The following is a 20,340-nucleotide window of genomic DNA, read 5'->3' on the forward strand; positions in this document are numbered from 1 at the left end:
AAAAGAAATCATTCATACTTAGGATACAAGTATATGACTTCCAGCCAGGTTTTCAAACTACTGTTTGTCTTAAGTTCTCTTTATCTTTATTTTTTATCTTTTTTATCTTTATTTATTTTTATCTTTATATCTTTATTTCAATGTATATAGTGACTATTGTAACTTTTCTCAGCCCTTTGAATGTTTATGTAATTTGTATCTCCTTTACTACAGTCTCAAATTAGATTTAAAATCTGCTGGGAACCCTACTTTGTTCTTCTGTTGACTAGCTAGTGACTAGTTTTTCTAGAAATTTTAACTATATGAGGAGACTCTGTTGTGTGTACTCTCTCTTTTATTTTTTCCTCTTTAAAGAATAAGATTTCTTTTAATTTATTGACTAAAAATTCTGGACTGTCTCTTAACTGAAGTTTCAACAAGTTCTTCAAAATAGACTGCAAGTGATGGATGATCCAGAGCTCCATATAGTTTCTTACTGCACAACTTTCTGTTGTAGTGAATGAAGATTGTCTGTCTTTGGTAGAAATGTAGCTTAAATTGAAAAATGTGTTTTTATTATTTATCATATTAAAAATAATATGAGAAGTGGTAGTTTCTCATAGTGACCGAGATTTGTAGTTAAACTGCCAAGAGGAGTTGAAGAAACTTGACCAAATACCTGGGAAAGGTGTAATCTATTTTGAACAAGAAAATTTCAAAGATTTTTGGTTCAGGTGATCAAAACATTAACCTGAGATACTTCAAGCTCTTGGACATATTCAACTTACTAGGTCAAACTAGCTGACCAGAAGAGTAGGGAAATAAATAGGAACATAAGATTACCAGTTGAGACTAAAAATCAGCTATTCTGATTTAAAAATGATGACCAGTGGCTATTAGACAGATGGCACTATATACCAGAGAGTAGGCAATGAGATTTGACATGTAAAAGTCAAACTTAAAATTGACTAAAGAATATTAGTTTCAGGGCAAGTGCACCTGTATTCCCGCTCCAAGGGCACCCAATTTTAGGCTTTTGGCTCCCAGCTGTCACCTCTCTTGAGTGGTGAGTTGTCACTCCTCCTGACCGCCAGGGAATTTTAAGGCTGCACAGCTTCCTTGCATTATGGTACCCCCAGCTAACCAGACTGCCTAAAAAGGCCAGTGCCTGTGCTTTGCTTTCTGTCTGAGGACTATGACCAGTGTATTGCCCACAAGTATAGGTTACCACACAGCTCCTAGCAAGTATGTTTATTCCTAAGGTAGAAGCATTAGAGAGAAAACATTAAAACAATAAATGCACAGGCACGTGAAAAGGTACATGAAAAAGCTTACCAGCGGTCACCCCAAACTCTAGCCTTGGACTCTGGTAGGTTTCAATTTTTCAAAACTCTCAAGTGGCCTTTCCACTTTGGATACAAGCTCATCTGTCTGAGATCCAGAATAGAGAGGAGGCAGATCAGCTGTTTCTTTGCACAGCTTGGGCCTTTGATCTTGGCCTTCTGTAACAGGTAATCAGCTGACAGTGAGCCTTTCCTCAGTGCATAGCTTCAAAAGGCTGGGTTTTTGCATAACTGAAGTTGTGGAATTTGCTTTAACTTCTCCCTAGAAATTCCTCAGGAAATCAACTTAAAACTTAGTGTCCCCAAAGTCCATACATTTCTGGCACGCTTTCAGTATAGTCTTTTGAGCTCCCAGTTCTCATATCTGTCCCTGTCTCATATCCCCCCTGGAGAAGTTACATGTAATCCCAGCCCATGATATGTAATACAATAAGGTCTTCCAACAATATTTCAGAAAATTGCCACAAATGTGTGTCAGCCTTTTAGAGATGCAGATGAAGTAGATCTCATGTGAAGTAGATCTAACAAGCCTCTACAGTGAAAAGAAGGTTTTAAAAAAAAAAATCTTTGGGATGCTAAGAAAATAGCTCTTTATTACTGGGAGGTCACAATGCTATGGTGTTCTGCAGGACAAGTCTCTCCGTTTGTAGTGTTACAGAATTGAATCCCTATATGGCTTGCTGGCTGGCTGTTAGGGAAATAAGGGAAGGTTACTTTTTCTAAAGGGCAAAAGGAAAATCTTTCTTCTCATTAACTCTTGTGGCTGTACCAAGTCCTAATCCTATATTCAAAGAACATATCTGCTTCTTTCACCCCTTACGTGTGGTTGGAACTGTTAATTGTCTTGTTACTGTTCTTACTATTATTTAGTTGCATCATTTATATATAAATCTCTTCTGTGCCTTTTAAAATTGCAACCCTACAGGACTAGCCACATGTTTGGACTTAAGACGACTTGAGTAAAAAAGCCCTCATTCATAGTAATAATAGATGCAAAGTCTGTATCTAATTTCTTAAAGACTGCAATATGGGAGATGTTGGCAATGAGACATTAAATGGCTGTGTTTCTCAATTTTTTGAGTATTTTTCTATGGTCCTACAACTAAAAGTCACAAAATTCTCCAATGTAGAATCTCTTATTTTAAAAACAAGTAAATTACATTTTTGTTTCAGTGACAGAAAAAGAAATGTATTTATGGTCTTGAAAAGTTACATAATGTATGCTGAATTCAGACTCAAGATGAATATATTGTCTTGATTATATTAAGTCAATATGACCATTAACATACCTTTGTTACTAATTAACCATTTCATATGGCAACTACATTGAGTTTTGAAATATTTGGCTTGCCTTTGTTGGCTGTTTGATTTTGTTGTATTGTGTGTGGCATGCAATAATGTTCGAACCCCAGCCCTAGCCCCCAGTGAGATGAGAATACATGTGTTATTACGTAGAGAATACACTCTGGATAAGGCCTGAAGTGTGAAGACTACAGAAATGAAAAGCACATTAACAAATCCAGAAGCCAGTGCCAGATTAATACTTCAGGTATCCTAAAGCAATGTGTGTAAAATGTGCAGATTTTCCACTAAACAAAATTTTACCTGATTTTGTGCATTTTCTTCATATTTTTATGTAACATCAGAACAACAGTCTTGCAGTCTTCTGCCTATTCCACCCCCACTAAGTGCAATCGTTGTTTCCCAAAAGCCATGCTAATAAAGGGTGAAGAGGTATTGGTTCAGTTGTTCACTTCATCTTTTACCAGCTATTAGAAGGATTTCCTTGCTGGAAACAAGGGATTTTAAGGGATTTTAAAAAACAGAAAGGTTACTTACAAACAGCGTAGACTGTAAAATGTGCTGAAATTGCCCAAGAGCGCCATAATACCATCTCTTTTGTTTCAGAAAAATATAACTGAAATGTATATTAGCATTTACCGTAAGTCTGTAAGTTTTTTTTTTTTTTTTTTTTTTTTTTAATTCTTTGACTAATGTGCAGAGTATTAATTCTTGAATAGTGTTCTGCACTTAGAAGACAAAATTATATTGCCAAGTTTAAAACAAAATCTGTATACTCAGCAGGAAGAACAGAACGTGAGCACATAAAAAAACGTACTGCTGGTAAAAGATACTTCTCTGTGAATATATAAGCAGAACAAAACAAAAAAAAATTTCCTGGCATATCTGAGAGTCATGCCTCTAAGGACATATGCGTGGTACACTGTTTACATAATGGTTTTTCTTAGCCATCTATTAATCCCTAGGAAATACCCACTGCATTTATTGGTAATGCTCAAGTAAACTACAAGTGATAATGGTTATCGTCCCAGCAGAAATGTGGGTTATTTTGTTACTTAAAATTAATAATTACTGCTGGACGTTCTCTGCCTAGCTGAATTCAGGATAACTTCTTTGTCGTCTTCCCCATGCTCAACTGTCCTCTGTGTGCTGGTACTGCACTGATGTATAATTGGTTGATAATCACTCATGCAATTTTGGCTATACCTAAGTGCTATGATAATGTTTCCCCTTCTATCTTTTTTGTTTGTTGGGGTTGTAACTTCTTTGGGGCGAGGTCTGTCTCTTACTATATGTTACACAAGGGGGCTCTGATTTCAGGACCTTTGAGCAGTGTGGTTTTAAAAAAAAAAAATTGCACTTCTATAGTATTTTCTATCCAAGGATATTCAAGCATTTTGTAAACATAAATTTAACATCAAATTTAATCTCCTTCAGCACACTATACATTGACAAAACCCACCTAGATGTTATACACTTATCAGGGTTTTGAATTGTATCATGTAACTTAAATTATGAGCCTCAATTATGGCACCAATCTCCCCAGCTTTCAGTCTGAAAGTATTCAGCTCAGATTTGTTGCTGAAAGGTATTCTTCCACCAATGTGTTACTGATGTTTTGTGTGTATTTACAGGAGATAAGTGGTTCTTTGCCCAATATTATAAGCAACAAATATGGACGGAAGATCCTTCTGTACTTGCTAAGTCCAAGAGATCCTGCACATTTCTTACCAGAGATCGTCAAAATTCTACAACAGGGAGACGGAAATGCTTACAGGTAACTAATAAATGCATAACTGGCAGGGTGAAACAGTTCGTACAAGTTTTTTTCCCCCCTACTCTAGCTTTTAGAACAGTACATCTGGATGGCTCGGTTGTTTGTTTTTTAGTCAGTTACAATTTCTTTATGGAGATCAGTCACCATAATTCTTGATTTCCAAATGATGTCATTAATTTTGTTGGGAATTAATATTTTGCAGTTTCTGTAACATTTTATTTCTTCTCACTCCGCGAACCCACATCCAAATCAAAACTTCCAAACAAACCAAAATCAATGTGTCAGCTATCTGACAGAAATGGTAATAGTTGTGATGTGACTTCTGCATAGATATATATATATATATGCACATAGTGACTGTATTTGGGTCGTAGTAGTATTTTAACTGTACAAAGGAGAGGTCAGATTTTTACCTTTTGCTAAAACTTGTATGTTTAAGTGTCACAACAGATTAAAGCTTTTTTAACATCCATTATTGGTGTTCTAAGTTGTGTGAGAGTAAACTTGAAATCTAACAGTAAAAATGGAAGATTTTAATTCTTATTCAGCCTCCATCATGGTCTAATTTAGATAATTTTGTAAAAGTTGATCTTGAGTTTTTCTTGAAAAATTAATGCATTGGTCATTTAGCTCTCTCTCTCCTTCATGCATAAGCAGCCCTTCTCTATGATGACATGGTAGAACAAATCAGAATTAAAATGAAATGGTGGAGTTTGCTTTGTAGCAAAACCTAACTTTGTATGGTGCATTGGCAATCACCTTGAAGTTAAAAACTATAGTGCCACCTGATTAGACACTTCATTCTATTTTTAAAATCTCTCATGGTTATCCAAAGACCATATTAAACCTGATTTGCTGTGGAACAGAGAAAAGGGATTGTGTTTTAATTTGACTTTTTAATGAGGACATTATCTGTCTAAATAGCAGACATGAATTAAATTTGTTTTTACGTGATCTTTTACACAAAACAAGTTTTCTGCAATAATCAGGCCACCACATTATATATACTATTTCAGTAAAAAAGATTCAGATGTCCGCCGTTGTGAACTTTTAGAAGCCATTTCCCCAGCCTTGTTAGGATATCTGCAAGAACATGCCCAAGAAGTGGTGATGGACAAAGCTACGTGTGTCTTGGTGGCTGATATTTTAGGATCTGCTCTTGGTGATGTCCAGCCTGCCATGAATGCAATTGCTAGTTTGGCAGCAGAGGAGCTGATTCCAGGTGGCAAAGATGGGCAGGTAGGTAATGCATCTAACAAAGGGCAAGCAGTAGAGTTATTGCTGTGAATTTGTTCCCCCTGTATCATTTAAGTAAGTTTCCTAAACCATGCTTTACTGACTACACTCTGAAACTTTCCCTGTTAATGGGAATCTGCATTTTCTGTTGCGTTTCCTGGCAGTATCTTGCATATTTATATATTGCAACTACATTTGAAGTAATGAAAGCTTAGTTAAGCATTTCATTTGTGTTTCAGAATTGGGTACTTAATTCTTTGTGGTCTTGAATCTGCCAGACTAGTATGAATTTGGTTTAAAAAAAAAAAAAAAAAAAACTGACAGTGGATTTACACATTTTGTGGATGGCAGATAACATGAATTACACTGAATCTCTGAGTTGTAGGGGTAGCAATTAAATGAGAATATACAGAATTGCTGCTCATAGTGAAGGTATTGTCTTTGTGAGGGAATTCAGTGGGTGAGAGTTACTAAATAAGCACACCCCTGCACACACAGAAGGGGTACTAAGATCCAACTTCATAACTTTCTGACAGGGAAAGAGGATTGGATTCCTATAGCAGTTTGTTGTAATGTTGCTAACTTCATCAGAAAGCTAAAGTCAGACTGTGCCTTCAGACACGCATGTATGGTTCCCACAACCATGAGGGACTCCAGGTCGAACTGGGATCTAGAAGTATCTGAAGATTACAAACTTTTATTGATAAATCCCTCAGTCACAATCCCATGAGCTCCTCGATAGACCCCCCTCAGTCACAATGCAAATGGCATTCTCACCATACTGTGTGATTGGGGAAGCATTCACAATCCTCATTCCCTCTGTTTTAACTGAATTAAGTTTCAGCCAAATTGCTTTCATCCAGTTCCCCAAGTTGGCCTGACTTGGGGAAAGCAAAGATACTGTATTGTCTGGATTTGAGAGATAAAGTTGCATGTTGTCCATGGTACCTCAGCAAAACCATCTCTCGATCTTTCCCAGTGTTTTTGCATACCTCAGCACAGGCAGCTGGACTAGGTGACGTCTTGAGGTCCTTTCCATTCATACACTTCTATGATTCTATGAATGAGCTATGAGATACTAGATCACTTGCAAGATTCTGTTGGAGATGGAGATGGACATAGTTTAATGGTTATGGATAAATGGTAAAATATAGTTATTTATCAAATAAGAGCTGTTTCAAACCTCCTGTCTGTTCCAAGCTGAACTAGAACCAACTATAAAAATTTCAGGAACACCAGTCTTCCTTGCCTGATGATGTCCAGACTGCCACCAAAACTACTGACTGACTTACCTTTTCTAGTTGTGATTTCTCTCCCAACCCATATCTCTAAGCTCCTACTCTTTGCACATGATCCCCACTCCACCTTTTCAAGACAAATCTGTGTTAGACTTCCACGTGGACCTCTTATATTTTCTAGCAAGCTCTAGATATAAACCATTCTTCAGTGTGTCAGCTTGTGAAAATTTGGAAGAGCAGCAGACTTGCACAGAGACAGCTAGACCAAGAAACTACACTTAAGTGTTAATGGGAAACTGAAGGTGTGTTTGCAGTCCTGGGGAAAGGATTGGTTGGTGAGAAGCAGAGGATGTAGACTGAGAGTCTGGAATGGGGAATGGGTTGTACCTCCATAGGTTAATGTTAGAATAAGCATTTCAACACTTGCTTTCTCTTCTGTTTTGAATGTTTTGATATTTGCTCATCTCAAATAATGATCAAGTGGCACAATGTAATGTGGCATGGAGGAAGGGCAAGTGGGAATGCTTTTATAAAACCATCTGACAACGTACTTTTCATTTCAAGTATAAATGCATCAATTCATCTGTGAAAGACTCTTAAGTCTAACAGTTAATCAATGATTTGTTTAAAGCTTCACATTGCAGAGCATCCAGCAGGCCATCTGGTTCTGAAATGGTTAATAGAGCAAGATGAAAAAATGAGAGACAGTGGAAGAGAAGGTAGGTGGGGAAATTCATCTTTAATAGACCATATGACAGCTTTCAGCACAATTAAACTAATTGTGTAGGTTCAAACAAAAGATTGTGTACATTTTTGAATGTATCAGAATATGTAAAAGGTGGAGAATATTCAGTAAATGGTTTAAATGTACTTTTGCTGTACATAAAGTGTATTTTATCTCTGTGCAGTTGTGACATGCTGTATGAGTGAAGTGATGGATGCTAAGCTAATTTCTTCCAAAAGAGGAGGTTGACCTCTTTACTAGATGCATAAGATCCCAATTGGGCTTTGCTGGTATCAAGATTGTATTCTATTCCTTTGCCATTTTACCTGATAAATCTTAACATGTTAAAGCTATCTGGCATTAAAAAATGTAGACAAGATTGAAGATGGCATCTTTCTAATTAGAAGATTTGATGTTTCATTCCAGTTTATGAATATTGTGATCACCAGCTAAGCAGAACTGTAATTACTAGACTGTGTTCGTTACTGCTGCAGGGTTACCACTTTCATTATAAAATTTCACCTCAAACATAAGACATCTGTGCTATTTTATGGCGCAGATGTTGTCATCTGGAATGTAATCCTTTAAAAAATTAGTTCAGCTTTTTGTTACAGAATAACAAAATCTAGCACCATGAGGATTTTTTTTCAACCTGACCTAAGATGTCTTTCTACCATTCTAGTAAAATAGTCTTTTTACTGTGAACCTAGCACATTAGGCATCTGGAATACTAAAAATTATTCAACTTTGGAAAAGAAATTATGTAGTGTGTGTATTTTTTTTATTAGAGCTGGTTGATACATTTTTGAGGAAATACATTACTTCATTGGAACAGATGGCAGTGTATTGGTTTTAACTAAATTTTCCTATGGAAAGGTTGGGAGAGAAAATGCGCACACAAGCGCTCAGATTTCCAATCTGAAAACCAGTACAGAACGAAAACAAATTTAGAAAATTGCTGTGAAACAGTTGTCTTGCAGACAGCTCTATTTTTTTGCAACGTTAATTGTTTTATTTATGACCATTTCCATGCAGCTTTGTTGAACCCCTGCTACAATTTCCTGTCAAAGACAATACATTGAAGTCCCTAGTAGTATGGCTTTACAGTTCTTTTTTTTTTTTTTTCTTTCCCCAGATGCCTGCCCTCTAATGCTGATTATAAAAGCTGAGCTATGGGTTCAGTGGGATGGGGCAGATGTTACTAGGCTTTTCTGTGCAATAATTATATTGGTCCATGTTTAATATCTTTTTGTCTCTCTGTAGTTGTGATATCCACTATCCTATTGGAATTTGGGTTGGCATGTTCTTAATTCCTTAGGACTTTTGTCATGTCCATCATTCAAATGTTAAATGTTCAAGGGGGGAATAATATCTTTTATCTACCAGCCTAATTTAGATGATGAATGGTAGCAAAAAGAAATCCAGATATAATGCTCACCTTAAAATTAAGCAACTCTCTTCTGTTCTTTTTATTTTCCTCCTAAGTAAGATATGCAATGAACTGCTGTGAACAAACAGTAATAGCTCTGCATATCAGCTCGACCCATAAACTCTTAATAAAAGTCATTAGCATGAGCAAAATATTCCTGAACTACCATTTTGGGGACATTGAATAAAAGTTGACCTGTCCTTAATATGCTGTTGTACTCTGTAAAGTGACTTTAAAATGGAGTTCAGTGTTTATAGTTTCTCAGTTGCTCCCAGATAAATTTTTATCATTTTACAAGTTACATTTTTTTCTAAAGGCCACCTGTGCAAACTCAGTCTGGGATCCGAAAGTCACACTGTGCTCTTTCCTTCTTATACATCACCAGTAATAATGGTTCTTCAGGACCAGTTGTGCCCTCAGTGACCCATGTGTAAACTCTTGCTCCAGTGGGATTGAACAGAGACAGCTGAAGGCCTGTAATTGGAATACATTTAAATAATTCTGTTGGTAATGCATGAGCAGGAATGAAACCTTCTCACCCATAGCCGTGCTGACTGCAGGGCTAACAGGTGTAAAACTTGATGATGATTTTGTTTTGCTCACTAAAGTAAGTGACAATGATTGAATACACCCAGGAAGCAGATATCTTCCATAAGAAGGCACCATTTTTACCAAGTTCATTTTCAGTGTAGAAACATGCTTTTAAACATGAATAAATTTAGGTCAGTGGTTCCCAACCTTTTTGGCTCGAGGGCCACAGATATAATTTTTAGAGCCCTGAAGGACCACCAGTCTCCATCAGTAGGCACCCCCCACTGCAGGCAGATGGAAGGAGTTCAGCGAGGAGGCTTCCTCCTCACTAATCTCCTGTCCCCCTAGCTGCAACAGGAAAACCACATGCGTCCTGTAGCCCTGTGCACTCCACTTGGCTTCCTAGGCTATGGCTTCCTTCTGCAACCAGGGGGACGGAAGATCAGTGCTCCAGCAGGGACCCCAGCATCTATGGACCAGGCAGAGCACTTTGCCATGCTCTGTGTTACATCCAGGGGGAGGGGAGCACTGATCTCCCATCCCTTTGGCTGCAGCAAGGAGGCTGCACCAGTCTTTCAGCCCCACAGCAACGTGCTCTGCTTGTGTCCTTAGGCAGCGGCTCCCTTCTGCTGCCAGCAGAAGGGGAGCCGCAAGCCACTTTGAAAATCCCTGCAGGCCACAGGTTGGGAACCACTGGTTTCGGTACTCTGTTAAACTGCTAACCAGTAGAAAGAAAGAAAGAAAGATCTTTTTTTGTACCAGTAAGTTTTCATACAATGCAGTGTTGCTGTCATCTCATTAGTCCTAAGCATTGCTTAGAATTAGTCTCACGTTTGCAAAAGTATTGACTGTATTGAATAGCCAATTATTTTGTGTAAGCAAGAATATTTTAAAATATGGAGTGAATTAAAAAGTTTGATTAAATCACTGTTACAGAGGACTTTTTAATAGGCCACTTTGATCAATTTTGCTGGTTCTTTTTTTTCCCCTCTATTAGGATGTTTTGCAAGAACATTGGTAGAATCTGTCAGCATTAAGAACATGAAGTCGTGGGCAGAAGTAAATCGAGGTGCCATTCTTCTTTGTTGGTATGTAGGACACATCTGTTTCTAATTGGGTTCCAGTGCTAAATTCTTTTACAACTACAGATAATGCTATTCAGGTTTTCAGCCAAAATAAGCCAGTTTTCACACACTTATGTACTTGCTTTTAATTGTGGTGTTTGCAAGCATACTGTACAGAATAACACTCTGCATATGCAAGCACAGACCAGACCTATTCGTTCCCTGAGCTCAGGCTTTGGTACAGCTATGAAATAGCTCTGAGCTGGAAAAGCCTTCTAGAGATTGAAAAACTAATTTATTTTGAAACTGTGCCCACGAGTGACTTTACTACATGTACAAAATCCTGAAACAATACACCAATATACTCTAAATATATTTTGTTCTTGGATGTACCTGTGTTCAAAGGCAGCAAACAGGTATTCAAGCATCTTCTGTAAACTGCTATACAATTTGTTTATTATATAGACATTGTCTCAAGGCCCTTCCTGTGATATTGCAGTTGTGTGTGTGTTCTACTTCCTGGGCTGATGTTTCTTAGAGTAGGCTAGGCAAAAGTGAATAAAAAGTGAATTACAGAGAGCCAATCTGCTCTCTCTAATAAATTAACAAGCCATGAAGCCCATTATGTCTTCCTCACCTCCCCAGTATGTGACTGACACCAAACATCCTATTTTGCTTATTAGTTCATTTGTTGGCATTTAGGAAATAGTTGTCAGTTTCGCTTTGTAACAGAAACTGTCTGGCATCTGGGAAATTTGGAAATTGATGGTTTAGGAAACCCTAAACATCTAATCCAGTGGTTCTTAACCTTTCCAAACTACTGTACCCCTGAAGCCTGAGTCCCACCCCCACGGGGCTGAGGCATGTAACTTAGTTTCATGGCGCCCCTGTGGATTGCCTTTCTTGCCACCCCCAATACCAGATCTGGCATCTAAACCCCCAGGTTAAGAAACACTGATTAATCTGTGAAGTTTCAAAACTCTCAGTTACATAGAGATCACAAAATTACCTTATTCGCTTTTCATAAATATCTGACAGAACTGAGCCAAACACACCTAACAACTTGAAAGTAGACAACTTATCTTTTGTAAATTTAAAAAAAAAATTATTTTAATTGAATCTTGATCTCTTTGCTTTCCAGTTAGAATTCTAATTGCTTTCGGGTATGGATTATCTGATGATCTGACCGCTTCTGTTAGAAATTCTCTTAGAAACTATTTAAGTGATGATGGAAGTGTCATTATTGTGATCCAAGTTTAGTTTTAATTCTGTTTTGCAGACTTCAGTAGGATTGCTGTTGATGGGAATTGGTAGTGTAACATGCTGTTAAACTGAAATTTATGTACAAACTAATTTAGTAAACTCTGCATTGTGATAGAAGTACAAGGCAGGTAATCAAAATTGTTTGGCTTTTTTGACATCTTTTTCCCTTACCTTTTATAAACAGACCCCTAATGTTTAATGAGCACACTTAATGCCTTTAAATACTCTAATCCTGCACGCAGGTATTCCGTAGGATTTGTGTAGAATGATTCCTACGTTGTTAGTATATTGGTACTTAGCATTTGCTTAACTTAGAGCTTTGAGATTTGCTTCAAAGATAACTCACCCCTGGTGCCATTGCCAGTTTTCTTTCTTTACGTATTCTTTATTTTCATCCTACACATCCGAGTGTTTAAGAAGTTAATGTTCACTCTTCATGTTTTAATGGTGATTCAGATATGACTGCTGTAGAGTGTGATAGTTGCACTGACTTTTGGATTTAAAAGTACCTTTTACAGGTACTGGGTCTGAAATCATATGACTGTACATGTGTTCCATCAACATATGCATAATTCAGTTTGAGTTGTTAATTTGTTTGTGGACTGCCACACTTCCTTCTCTGAATTCTCCCAGAAAATTAAGAGAATTAAGATGGTTCACAGGATTTGTAATAGACATGAGACTTTTTTAATAGCTAAGTCACTAGTTCAGGTCAATAGTGACTGAAACACTGGTTGGGGCCCTAACAGTTTGTTTCAGTTAATTTCCTAGTTGCCCAATGTCCACCTCCCACACCTCACAATAGTTAGCTCTAACTGTGATACACTTGTTAGTAGTCTCAGTGGAGAGGCCAAGGAGAGAATGGGGATGGAGACCTTATCTATCCCTAGAGCAAGTAATTTGCCTCATGACTGAGGGATTGTTGTTTGGGAAGCATGGATTACTGCTGGTTCTGTTACTACATAGAGGAATTCATTTTCCAAGACTTATCAATCTAACATCTTTCACCAATATCTAACCCCTCCCCAAAGGAGAGGGGTGTACACTGGTTTATAAGTATGTTGTTTCCTCTTGTACTAGAATTTCCAGGCTTTCATCAGAAATTAATCCTTGTAAACAGGAATTCTTCCAAGTGGTTTACAATTATTTATTTTACGACTTTCAGGTTTTTATCAGCTCTTCATGAATTTTTTGTTGTGTTGTAGGATTCTCAGAGTAACTTGACAAGCTGCTTTTTCCCTCCATTTTGTGTAGTACTCATTTAACTTTCATCATGTGTAATAATTAATCTCATCCATGCTTAATTGCATGCCTTTAGTCTAAAGATGCTGCCTAAATTATACAGCAGTGTTGAGCTCAAAAAGTACTTTAATCAGATACTGGTGGTAACTGCAATATTTTTTACATATTTAAATGTTATTGAAATACAAAAACAAGTACCTGTAAAATCTGCCCCTGATATTTGTCAATTTCTTCTTTTGCCAGTAAAGAGCACAAATGGCTGTAGGATTTTACCTGGCTTTCATTTATTCCTGTTTTAAATGTGCACTTACTGACTTCAGAACTTGATTTTTGTCCATTTTTTGTTGGTTTACAGAAGCATCTATTCACATGCCTGTCTAAATCTCTGCCTTACCAATCCAATTCACTTGAAGGTCTTGGCTTTGGTATTTATAGAAGCTTAAATTGCTGCCCTATTTTGTGTTTCAAATGTGCATTCTGTTAATTACCATTGCATGTGCTGATACATTCTGAACATTTCAGATATTTTTGTCACCCTTGCTGAATTGGATTTTATAAAATCAGAGGCCTCCTGGTTCTGACCTCCCACTGGTGTAAATTAGGAGTAGCTCTATTGAAGTAAGTGGAGTTATTCAAGTGTTCAGCTAGTGTAAGATCAGAATCCAGTTCACTTGTGTAGATAGCACAGTGCAACTTCTTATTGGCAACTCACTCAGAATTAAAATTGTATGGAACTACTACATGAATGACACTATTTTATTTAAATTCTTCAGCCATCGCCATAGTATTTGAATGCCTGATAACCTGGCTATAAAGATTATATCCAGTATTGAGAAACAATGAAAAAATGTGTATCAATAAATGACATCAAGATTAAAAGGCATAGCTTATAGAATAGCTTTTATACAAGTAAAAGGTTTTATGAGTCAAAGTGGAAAACATATTTTGCCCCTTTAGAGTACATAACTGGAAATATTCAGCAATTATTCTCTTTAACAGTGTGGAAACCTGAAGTTAATTTTCAGTATGTTAATTTAAAAAGCTTGCAAACTGCTATACAAAACGTGGTTCATGTAAACACTTGACAAATAAAACTCTTAATTAGAAATTTATAATTGGATTACTCTGTACTATGCTCCTTGTCCCAAGTAGTAAACCATACCTGTTTGTCCCAGTTACAGTGGTATGGAATGCATTAATTTTCTACATACTTGACATATTTTGTCAGTACTCTGCTTCTCTGGCTCCTTGCTAGTTTTTGTTGCTTGTAGCTGGGCCATATGAGCATGATCTTTGTCTGTGTTGGTTTTTTTTTTTTTTTTTTAAGAAACAAAGTCCCCTTAGATTCTAAGAGAACTTCTAGTTATAACTAAAAACTTAACAGAAATTCCCAGTAGGACTTATAAGTCATTATTCTGAGATGTAATTCTTTGACTTAAGTAGCTGAATATAGAACTGCTGTTTGTTGAATGTGGCATGGCTTCCTCGCTCTTATACCATCAGCCTAGGCAGGATTTTAGGTCGTAGGGAGGTGACAAATTAATATAGCTCGTATATATACAAATTCCTCTTTTCACATTCCATGAAGCTTGGTCTATTTATCCTTGTTAAGAACCTACCTAACAATTAAATAAGGGGTTATAGTTGGCTAATTGCAAATTTATGGTAAAAACCTATAGAAGTTGGAGATGTTAAAGATCTGTTGTATCATTTAGTCCATCTCCGAGCCAATTCATGCTTGTTCCTCATGTAAATAAGCAACAGAGCATTCTAATGCTGCTTACTTAGGGGAAAATGTTCCATAGGCTAACCTCACTATTGGAAAGCTTCCTTCTGGGTGATCATCCTAAGTTTTTTCTTTCTTAATTTCATTACATTATTACTAATTATACATCCTTATCATTGCTACTTTTCAGTGAGGAAGCTGGCTTTCTAGGGTAACCAAATAAAAATAAACAATATAAAGTTCTATGGTTCTGAAGTACAGAAAGCCCAGAACATCAAGTAGTGACATCAAGTAGTAATCCACTATAGAGCATTGCCATCATTTGCTATGTATTGCCTGGTAGAATTGCTTGCATATTTTCTGTGTCTGTGTGGGAGAGAGCAAATCAGTACCTGGCCTGAAGTAGGTCTCTTTTTTTAAATAGTTAATGATTTTATTTATACTATCTGACAAATTATTTTCATTTGACCTAAAATTTTACTTTTGAAATCTGTTTGTTTTCTTCCCCTTTCTTGTAGCCTTCTCCGAAGCACAGATCAAGAAGTGGCAAATAAAGTCAAAGGAGGACTCACAAGCCTCATTCCAAAATTGAAATGCAATAAAAATGTAAAAGGAATAGAGGCTCTGCTAGAGACGTTAACTTCCTAATTTAAATGACATTCAGAAAGACCAGTTTCCTATCATTGTAACCAGATACAAGTCATGGAGGTTTTGTGCAGTTGGGTTATTTTTGTAATATCCTTTGTAAAAGTGTATTTGTAAATTAAACTGTTTCTAAAACGATTTGGCTGTTCTGCTCAGAAATCCTGTTGTCTCTAGTTTCAGAACCTGAATGACACTGAATCCATCATCGGGGGATTTAAAGCTCCAGCAGACTAATAACAGCTTATCAAGACATCTGAACATCTAGCTCAAATTTAAACCTGTGCTTTTTCCCCCCCGGTATCTTGTATAAAATCTATTAATACTGCTAATAATTATATATCATTTTTTAAAGCAATCACCTAGTTACTATGGAAATTAAGAATATCTCCAGAAGATGTGTTTCATTTACTGGACAAATCCATCCATTCTTAATAATGATCTCCATCTGGCTGTCCTTGTTTTTATTTAAAAAAAAAAAAAAAAAAAAAATCCAACCATTCCTGTCCTATTGAACAGAGATGGATGTGACATATACAATTTGAGAGTTCATGATGGGAGCTCTCAAAAATTGCTTTGGCTTTTCAAATAGATCTGAAAGGGTTCAATAGTTACTTGTAATGGTTTGTGCATATATCTTACCAGGAAGGTGCCTTTTCTTCACCTCTCTGCTAAATAAAGGCTTTTTTAGCCTACCATTTGTGGTGTTCAGCATATGGAATTTTCTGTTTCCTTCTTTTAGTGGAAACAAAAATGGATTTAGTTTACTTACAATTATTGTTGGCTGATAAATTTTAACTAGCCTTTAGAAAATAGAAAGATACAGTGCCGCCAACCACAGTGTGCATATAATCTCTTGACACAGGAGATTGTAGAATTTATGGGTAACCATATCTGGCACAGGATTAATTAATTACCTTCTAGAATATGTCGTTGGCTAGTATTTGGGCACCTACTCTTGTTAGCAGTCCCAGTGAAGTCATTACCCACTTCAGAGTGAGACATGCAGGATCCATGCCCTAGTGTTTGAGTCCATCTCTGCTCTTAGTACATTTGTGGAATATGGTACCTTCCTTTCTTGAGAGCAGCAGTGGGCCCATTGTTAGTGCAATACAGTTGAGGTTTTAATCTCCCCAAAATCACGAAATTGAGAGTTATGATTTGCATAATGACAGTATTTTTCCCTTCTGTACTTGTGCATTATTACAGCCTTAAATTACATGAGTGTATAATCATAGGAAATAACATAGTATCTGCAAATATTTGTTAAAAGTATGAGTCCAGTGGTGCAAGTTCAGAAATCATCATTGGAAGGATGAAACCTTGAAATAGCTTCACATTGTTCACAGATGTTGAAGAGATGTAAATTGCTTAGGAATTCTGTCATATTCATAGCTGCAAATATTTAGCCATTGTTTTCTGGTAAAATATAATTTCCTTTAGTTTAAGATAATGAATGATATAAAATTAATTAAGTTGTATAGCTGTCACAGAATCGAAATGCATGACTTTAGTTTTTCTAAAAGGGTTATACGTGGACAATGATTATTTCTCTGGTAAAAGAGCAATTTGTACCTTATTAAAATGGAAAGCTTTTTTAACACAAACTCTCAACTGCTGGGTAAGCTTTTGAACATCAGTTTAGTGGTGCAACTTTACATATTTTCAATGCCCTTTTTCAGACTAAGGGGAGGGCTACGTTGCCGGCAAAATTTGGCGGCAGTCAGCTGGAGTTACACAAGCTACGGCGCGCTAAAGGAAAGTAACGTCTCCACTGCAATGTGCCAACGGGAAATGTGTTCCTGTCTACGCAGTGCTATGCTTTTTTTGGAGGCGGTTTTAATAGATTGACTTCCATATCGATTGAGCTTGTCTTCACTGCTGCTCAATTGATCTGGAAAAATCGATCTGATGGCAGTTGAATTTGCCGCCCATCAGTGTGTACATAGCCTTTAGCTTTTCTTCTTTGATATCAACACAAGCAATGTTCAGGTGAAACGTGCAGGGCCCAGTCAGTACAGGAGGTGTCTAAAACTACCCAATTTATCATATACGTACAAACTTAGATGTTACAACTCGGTATGGACTGGATTTCAAATGAGATTGTTGGCCTCAATATATTGATTGAACATCATCTTGTCACAGTATTTGATTATGCCTTTTTTATGTGAGCTACTTCTCTTGAAGTGGAGGAACCCAGGAATTCATTAGCCATGTCTGAAATCTGTGGCCTGAACTTGGGTATTTAAAATTAGTGGCCTAAATAGGTGGCCTTATTTTCAGATGTATTGAGTGCTCTCAGATTCCCCTAATGTCCAGTAGGAGTTGCAAGGCTCATTTATGAAAACAGGCTACCTGTTTAGGTGTCTAACTGTTGGTTCCGGCGCCTAGCCTTACACATGAAAATCTAACAATTCTGGCCTCAGCGTGCAAAAAAATAAGGGAACAAATACCATTCAGTGGTGCTGGATTGCACCCAAATTCTATTTGCATTCGTTTCTAGTTTTATGTTTAATACACATAGAGAGATTTGCTTCTCATGAAGATTAAACTAACTTTCCACTTGTCCTATTCTCTGATTATATGCTATATAAAGAACTCTGCTGTGATGTGACTTTAAACAAAAAAACCAGAAGTCCTAGCCAATAAATAAATTAATGGGATATTAGGTTAATTAAACTTGGAAGTGCATGCTTGCATGTCACAATTAAAGCAAATAGATTCCACCATTATCTCAATTCATATATACTGATGTGGCAGTACTGTGCTGACTGTGGTTCTTTCTGATTCCACCTAAGCTTATAAAGGGTAGTAAACACTTAAAGGTTAATCCCAATTAGACTTAGTTTGCAGTGACCTAAAATGTTTGTGCTTGTAGACACATATCCACTCCAGGATCAGTTATTGAAGGACTGTTGCAACGGATCAGTTTCTCTAACTGGATTTTCTCTTGTGACAGTGAAACAGATCATTTTAATTAGCACCTGATAATGAATTTAAACAGCAGTGAAGTTTCCAAAGTCTGTTATTACCCTAAATAACGAACCTGACAGAAACATGTAGCAGCATTTGTGACTGACTGAGTAAAGATGGAATATTTAGTCAGACTGATCATCAGCTACTTTCTCCAACAACCTCAAAATAAAAGAAAAAAAGTCAGGCATATATGAATATTTCCCTGGCCAGAGACTTTACAGGTACTAGAGAAAATAAGATACCACTAAAGAGAGAACCACTGGTACACTGAATTGCAAAGTTATATGCAAACATTTGCTTGCATTATCCTGGCTGGTCTTGACTTTCTTCAATTCAATATAGCTCTTACTGAACATCTTGCTATCTTTTTGTCTCCCTGCTCCAAAATCTTCCTAGTGCCTCTAAAATGGATTGCTGTTACTTGATTCATAATTTGATTATACAGAGAAATCATCCTGTAGGTGGAGAGATGAAGATTGATAGACATGGTGTTTTGAAAGAACTTGAGCATAGAAAGGACTTTGTTAGTAATTCCTTTTTTCTTCCCTCTCTGCAATATTGTACCTGAACCACTCATGTTACATACGTTAAATTATGTAATTTACAATATTGCCAATATTTAGTGTGTATTTTTTAATATAGTAGAAAATAAAAATACAGTACATGGTGACTTGTTACTCAGGCAAGTGAGACTATTCCAGGAATTTAGAGCTCTTTTATTAAAACAGCTAGTCAGAGGAAAAATGAGTCTCCCTCTAGGTAGTCTGCAGGCTTGTGCCTTCCTTAGAATCATAGAATACCAGAGTTGGAAGGGATCCCAGGAGGCCATCCAGTCCAACCCCCTGCTCAAAGCAGGACCAACCTCAGATATATCATCCCAGCCAGGGCTTTGTCAAGCCTCAGCTTACAAACCTCGAAGGATGGAGATTCCACCACCTCCCTAGGTAACCCATTCCAGTGCTTCACCACCCTCCTAGTGAAAAACTTTTTCCTAATCATAGAATCATAGAATATTAGAGTTGGAAGGGACCTCAGGAGGTCATCCAACCGCCTGCTCAAAGCAGGACTAACCTCAGCTATATCATCCCAACCAGGGCTTTGTCAAGCCTCACCTTAAAAACCTCTAAGGATGGAGATTCCACCACCTCCCTAGGTAACCCATTCCAGTGCTTCACCACCCTCCTAGTAAAAAACTTTTTCCTAATGTCCAACTTAGACCTCCCGCCCTGCAACTTGAGACCGTTGCTCCTTGTTTGGTCATCTGCCACCACCGAGAACAGTCTAGCCCCATCCTCCCTGGAACTCCCTTTCAGATAGTTAAAGGCTGCTATCAAATCCCCCCCATTCTTCTCTTTTTGCAGACTAAACAAGCCCAGTTTCCTTAGCCTCTCCTCATAAGTCTTGTGCTCTAGCCCCCTAATCATTTTTGTTGCCCTCCGCTGTACTCTCTCCAACTTGTCCACATCCTTTTTGTAGAGGGGGGCCCAAAACTGGACACAGTACTCTAAATGCGGCCTCACCAATGCCGAATAGAGGGGAATAATCACTTCCCGCGACCTGCTGGCAATGCCCCTCCTAATGCAGCCCAATATGCTATTAGCCTTCTTGACAACCAGGGCACACTGCTGACTCATATCCAGCTTTTTATCCACTGTTACCCCCAGGTCCTTTTCTGCAGAACTGCTGCCTAGCTCGTCGGTCCCCAGTCTATAGCTGTGCATGGGATTCTTCCTTCCTAAGTGGAGGACTCTGCACTTGTCCTTGTTGAACCTCATCAGATTTCTTTTGGCCCAATCCTCCAGTTTGTTTAGGTCACTCTGTATCCTATCCCTACCTTCCAGGGTATCTACCACTCCCCCCAGCTTAGT

The 20,340-nt window shown here is 37.4% G+C and overlaps 1 protein-coding gene across 3 annotated transcripts in view; it reads left to right on the top strand.

Annotated features, from left to right (window-relative positions):
* PUM3 (pumilio RNA binding family member 3) overlaps positions 1-17,226 on the top strand; it is a 38,003-nt gene extending 20,777 nt beyond the window's left edge. For 2 of the 3 annotated variants that reach the window (XM_067569342.1, XM_067569341.1), the window contains exons 14-18: positions 4,259-4,401; positions 5,418-5,640; positions 7,507-7,594; positions 10,557-10,647; positions 15,373-15,637. In XM_067569342.1, coding sequence (XP_067425443.1) covers positions 4,259-4,401; positions 5,418-5,640; positions 7,507-7,594; positions 10,557-10,647; positions 15,373-15,502 — 675 coding nt within the window. In that variant the 3' untranslated portion in view covers positions 15,503-15,637. Of the gene's footprint in view, positions 1-4,258; positions 4,402-5,417; positions 5,641-7,506; positions 7,595-10,556; positions 10,648-15,372; positions 15,638-15,673 lie in introns of those variants that run through there. The other variant, XM_067569343.1, reaches the window with a different exon arrangement.
* Positions 17,227-20,340: the final 3,114 nt, after the last annotated feature.

This window comes from Emydura macquarii, unplaced genomic scaffold (genome assembly GCF_026122565.2).
Source record: "Emydura macquarii macquarii isolate MOO-44397 ecotype Brisbane River unplaced genomic scaffold, CSIRO-AGI_Emac_v2 contig_2897, whole genome shotgun sequence".
Lineage (NCBI taxonomy): Eukaryota > Metazoa > Chordata > Testudines > Chelidae > Emydura > Emydura macquarii.